This window comes from Pyxicephalus adspersus, chromosome 2 (genome assembly GCF_032062135.1).
Source record: "Pyxicephalus adspersus chromosome 2, UCB_Pads_2.0, whole genome shotgun sequence".
NCBI lineage: Eukaryota > Metazoa > Chordata > Amphibia > Anura > Pyxicephalidae > Pyxicephalus > Pyxicephalus adspersus.
Window position 1 is genome coordinate 143838943 of NC_092859.1, and position 5545 is coordinate 143844487.

At 35.6% G+C, this 5545-nt stretch overlaps 1 protein-coding gene across 1 annotated transcript in view; it reads right to left on the reverse strand.

The window, feature by feature from the left end:
- Window positions 1-3241: 3241 nt before the first annotated feature.
- SLCO3A1 (solute carrier organic anion transporter family member 3A1) overlaps window positions 3242-5545 on the reverse strand; it is a 212853-nt gene continuing 210549 nt past the window's right edge. The window contains exon 10 of the mRNA XM_072402691.1: window positions 3242-5071. Coding sequence (XP_072258792.1) covers window positions 4692-5071 — 380 coding nt within the window. The 3' untranslated portion in view covers window positions 3242-4691. The remainder of the gene's footprint in view (window positions 5072-5545) is intronic.

Below are 5545 nucleotides of genomic sequence, written 5' to 3' on the forward strand. Positions count from 1 at the left end.
ATACCAAGGGGATAAGCATTCCGGTAACTGTAACAACCTTTTGTGCTGATACACCTACTGTTCCATCTGTACCAATTACATCCCTGAGGAAGCGGACACAGTCTGCAAAACGCGTCGGATGATCTCAACATATGTAGTGTGTACAATGTATCTAGCCTATGTATGTTAGAATGTCAATTAGACTCTTCAAAATTTAAAGAACTTTGAATATTTAAACTGAAATTTGTTAGATGAGAATAAATGTAGATATTTCCCAATCCACACAGGTTTAAGACCTTTAGTTTCATGTGAACAGACTGAGGTCTTACAGTTGCTCACCAAAATATTTCCTATAACTTTCCCTCCTGCCCTTTCTCATGTAGACTGAAGTGGGTTCATTTACTAAAGGAATGTATGATTTTCACAGCAAAGTGAATGATTCTCTTGAAAGGGATATTTTACTTAGCTTAGTGAATAGGATGAAATTTATCCAGCAAAGAATACCCAATGACATGAAATGAAATCTAAAGAAAAGGATCAATTGAATGGTTAAAAAAATCAGAGCTTCACCTCATTCACTAAGCTGAAAAATCCCTTGCCAACAAACAGCCTATCTTTCTGTAAGGAATCAACTGAACATTTACCCCTGTAATGCATAGATGGTGAGATGGATTGTTCTTTTTGGGTGTTACATGGTCACATCTCATTGTCCCCTAATTCCGTTGTCCTATTTCAGAAATTGCTGTAATGCAGTGTACAAAGTCATTTGACCCATGAAACAGGTATTCTGTCCACTACTTTGTTTCACACACATTTGCCTTTTACAACTTTTCCTTACTCATTATCCAGCAGTTATTCTCAACTTTTTTTAACATGGGGGAGCCTTTCAAATAATTTTCAGGTCTTCAGGGAACCCTTGATATAATTACTACATTAGTGGGGTGGACAGTAGGAAGAATGCCTCTTTTATTCCTGGCCTTTGGGAAGAATATCACCATTACAGATAACCAAAAAAGATCATTGGTGTCACCTAAAACTGACCTTAGAGCCACAAATTAATCTTTGCTCAAAGAACCCCTAGGAATCTCTGGAGGAAACCTATAGTTCCACAGAAATCTGTTTGAGTAACACTGTACTCCGGTGCCAACATCTTCATCCAATCCTTTTTTAGTTTTGGGATCTTGATTCGGGAGATATGCATGGGAGTTTATTTATTTCCAGCAGGCAGATATACTAGGCTCATACACTGAGCTGTGAATGCACATGAACAATATAGAGAGGACAACAACAGGCATATTAGTTTGATTACAGAAGGGACAGGCAATTTTTTTTAATTTTCAAGTTTAGTTCTGCTTTAAGGACAAGGTCATGTTCACCCAGGGTCAGTATCTATTTCTCAGAATGAGATGCTGACTCAGAGATGACAAAATCATAGGGACTGCAAGAACCTAATACCAGCTCATATTCTGATACTTACATCGCTTTCATTTACTGTAAAAATATATAACAGTTTTAGGGCAGCATTAGTTTTTGTCTTTTATCCACCAGTCTCCAGTCTTCCTGCAGTCCAAATTTAAACTGTTTTTATCAGTAGGCAGGATAGCAAAAAATCATTGATTGAAAGAAGCAATCATTTATTACTGAAGTGCTTGATCAGAAATGTTGTAGGGTACAAAAAAAAGAAAATAATTTATATTCAATATTTCAAAAAACTTCCCTATCAAATAATTAATGAAATTAGTTCTTTTTTTGTTCAGTTTAACGATAGCAAAATATCATTGACTGAAAGAAGCAATTCTTTATTACTGAAGTGCTTGATCAGGAATGTTGTAGGGTACAAAAAAAAAAAGAAAATAATTTATATTTAATATTTCCAAAAATTACCCTATCAAATAATTAATGAAATTAGTTCATATTTTGTAAGAGGGCTAAGTACTAATAAGCCATTAACAGGTTAAAGATGTCAGTGTCATCCATTAGGAATTTAAGCAGCATGGTGACATCTAGGTTAGTGGGTCATCCTTCTACTATGTAGGGGCCCGGGTGGTTTTAAGCTTTGGGGATGCAATGCTTCTGTTATTTCAATCATATTTTTTACCGTGGTGACAATTAGGACTATTTAAAGTAGAACTGAAGTCAAAATATCTCCAATAGGTCATTAGATTTGCTATGTTGTTGCTTTTAAGAACAGACTCCTGTTTAAAAAATAATGCTTAAACTGAACTAGTTTTGCTTTCTCATTTGTCAACCAAAAGTCCAAGAAAATGTTTTCTTTGATACAGCAGAGCAGGAGATAAGCTTCTGAAGCAAACAAACCAGGAAGAATTTCTATGACAGATGACGTGACTTGTAAACACAAAATTTTTATATTTGGACATGCCTCTTTAATAAAGTTTTATTGGGCAGGATCCTCCTATCCCTCTGTCATTGTTGGTACTTTTCTAATATACAAGTTTGTCATCCGCAACCCCTATGTATTGTACAATGCTTCATAATGCATGCTCACCTAATGAATAGTATATGTTTTCATTATAGATTATACTAGGACTATTGTATTATAAGTTATGGGAAACTGTACATTTTACATAGATGACATTACATTGTTGCACAGGCATATAGGATAATTATATGGGCAATAAGGAGTTGTTTTATATTTGTATGTTAAGCCAGTCTGCATTTTTCACTCTGAAGTTTATGAGTAAACCACAACAATAGAATTCTTATTTTTGTGTCTTCTCGGTCTGTTTGATATACCATACTGCACTTTACCTCTTTAGAATTCAGAACACCTCCTCCATGGTAAATAAATGTAGAAGTAGATGGAAACATATTCTGAAATTTTAGGCCCCTTTTATACATTCCTATTTTTTGCGATCCCTCCCGTCAGTGGGAGATTTTGTTTGTTCTTTCACCAGTTTTATATTTCTATGTTATTCCCTCCTGGGATTGTATTTCCTTACAGCGTACCAAGATACTTACACTCTTCCATTTATTATCCAATAGTAGCACATATCAAGAAATGTGTTACAAAATTGTATGGAGATGGTACAGAACAGCAGAACGTCCACACCACACCTGTTTGCTGGAGATGTGGGAAAGACCAGGGAACTCCGTTACACATCTTTTGGTCCTGCTCTTAACTGGGCAGATTTTGGTCCTCAATTTGGGATATTTCCTTATAGTTTACTGACTATCCTATTTCAGCTGACCCGGTCTGTTTTCATTTGGAACATAATAATACAAATGTAAAGAAGTTGCTCTATAACCTTCAATGAGTAAATTTCATTGATATGCCAAAGGGGGTAGCAGCTGTAACTGTAGAAAAGCCTGCAATATGTGGGATCTTTGAGTGATGCTGGACCATGAGCACAGAGGTAATACATTTGTCCTTCTGCTATTTTGCACCCTCCTTTGGAAGGAAAACAGGTCCCATATTTACAAGGTTTGGCAAAGTTAGGGCATCCTCATACACACAGAACATACCTATACATGACATGTCTGTTATTTTTTAAGCAATGCAGTCTAGAGCTTAGGAAGGTCTCTGCAGCTGGTGGACCTCTGCACCCGATAATCAGCAGTTTAGTTCCTTGTGCCTTGTAACACACACTTGATCTTATTGTATGGTACTTAGCATACGCAGTACTTTTTTTTCTTTAAAGTTGGGAACATTTATATAAATTTAGGGCTTAGATATATAGAAAGCTGATTAAAAGCTAACAAATGGATAATTGCTCTAAGTTTGTAAACAGTAATTGGAAAACAGTCACAATTTTTTTTTTGTTTTTTTTTTAACATTTTGATTGCACAGCTACATGCACCAGTTCTCATAAATATCCCCAACTGTGTTTTTTATCCCCATTAAGGGAGGAACAAGTGGCTTTGAAAAATGGTCAATAAATCTACACATTTGCACAGAAAATGCCCTAAGTTAACCAGTGGAAGAAACAGTTGTCAGATACATTATAACAGATTGAAACTGTTAGGTACATTTGAGTGTTTTAGCAACCATGACATTAATACTACATAATAATGGTTCCTATTCAATAAAGTATGATGGTTGTATCCTTTGTATAGAACACGTCTTCACAGATTACAGTATATTAGGTCTAAAACCTTCCAGGACAAAGGAAACCATTTATCATACTCTATTAATAAGGGTTTCATGAACCATTACAAAGATATTTTATAGGATACAAGTGTTGATGGTAGTACAGGGTAACTTTTTAATCATAAAATCTGCCAAAAAAGGAAATTAAAACTGTATTTATGTTTTTTCCAAATCTTTAAAGTCATTCATTTGATTAGGACTTATTAAAGCCTGGTTCTTTCTGCCATTCACAGTAATGGTAAAGCTGATTTTTTTAGTGTAATGTGCTGTCAGCCACCACCCAGCAAATGCCTTGACGTTTTATCAATCAGAACAAAGTGCTGCCCAGTGCCACTAAATAGCAAGCTGGAGCCATGCCAGCGTTGTTTAGCTTTATATCTCATGGTGGGTTCTTCATTAAAAACAAGCCAAAAAGGATTGATGCTGTATCCAACCGGCTGGAAGATCAGATGCCGAAGGCTTGAAAACAAAGAACTGCATTGTTCATTCCAAACATCAACTTATAGATAAGTAAACTGTTCTAGGTCTGAATGAAATAATTTATATATATTTTTTTCCTTTAAAAAATAAATAATTCTTCCTTGGACAATGGTCAGTCCATCTACTATAAAACAGACTCCATGTTTTCGCACCATTCGTGGTCTTCAAGATTATAGATGAATTTTGTCCTGTTCGTTTTATTTTGGGCAATAGAGTCTCTGCCCAGGTTATCTAAGGTCAAAGTCGATGCAAAAAATTCACTTGTTGTGAGTCCACCCTCGTGATTTTTGATATATCTTTTATAGTTTTTTCTTAAGCATTGCCATGTGGTAGTATATAGGATAAATGCTAAAGATTTTAGTGTTATAGCAATGCTGACATAAAGGTATCTGTAGGCAACATTATCATACAGCGCACATGCTCCCTGCTCCCCACAAAACGTGCTCCAGAAGAGGCAGGTGGAATCAATCCCAGCTCCAAAGATCAGCGGTGGAGGGATAAAGCCTAAGAAATAAAAAACAATTTCATTATTTAATCAGTGTAACCAAGGTACAATAGCTGTTACAGGAAATACGCTTCAAATGAATAGGAATTCATAGAATTTATCATAGAACTGCTCTTCTCTTCTTTAGTACTTTCAGCATAGCATTTCTATACCATCACAGTTTCAAGATATCTACTGTATTGACCCCGTGTGATTTCATCTCATCTGTATTCATGCAGGTGTATTAAAATCTCATTTACTGTAATGGAAAGCCCACTGACAGCTTGGCAGGCTAACATGGAGACATTAAAATAGGTATAGTACACAAAGTGCTGCAACAGAATAAGGGGGTGGAAAAATAAACATGTACTATCCTCGAACATGGTGGCATAATTTTCTATGTACTCTAAAATCAGTCTTAAAAGAGAATTTGAAAAAATAAAAAAGTGTGAGCAGACAGGTCCTTTATTGCAGAAGGTACAAGTGAAGTCCTT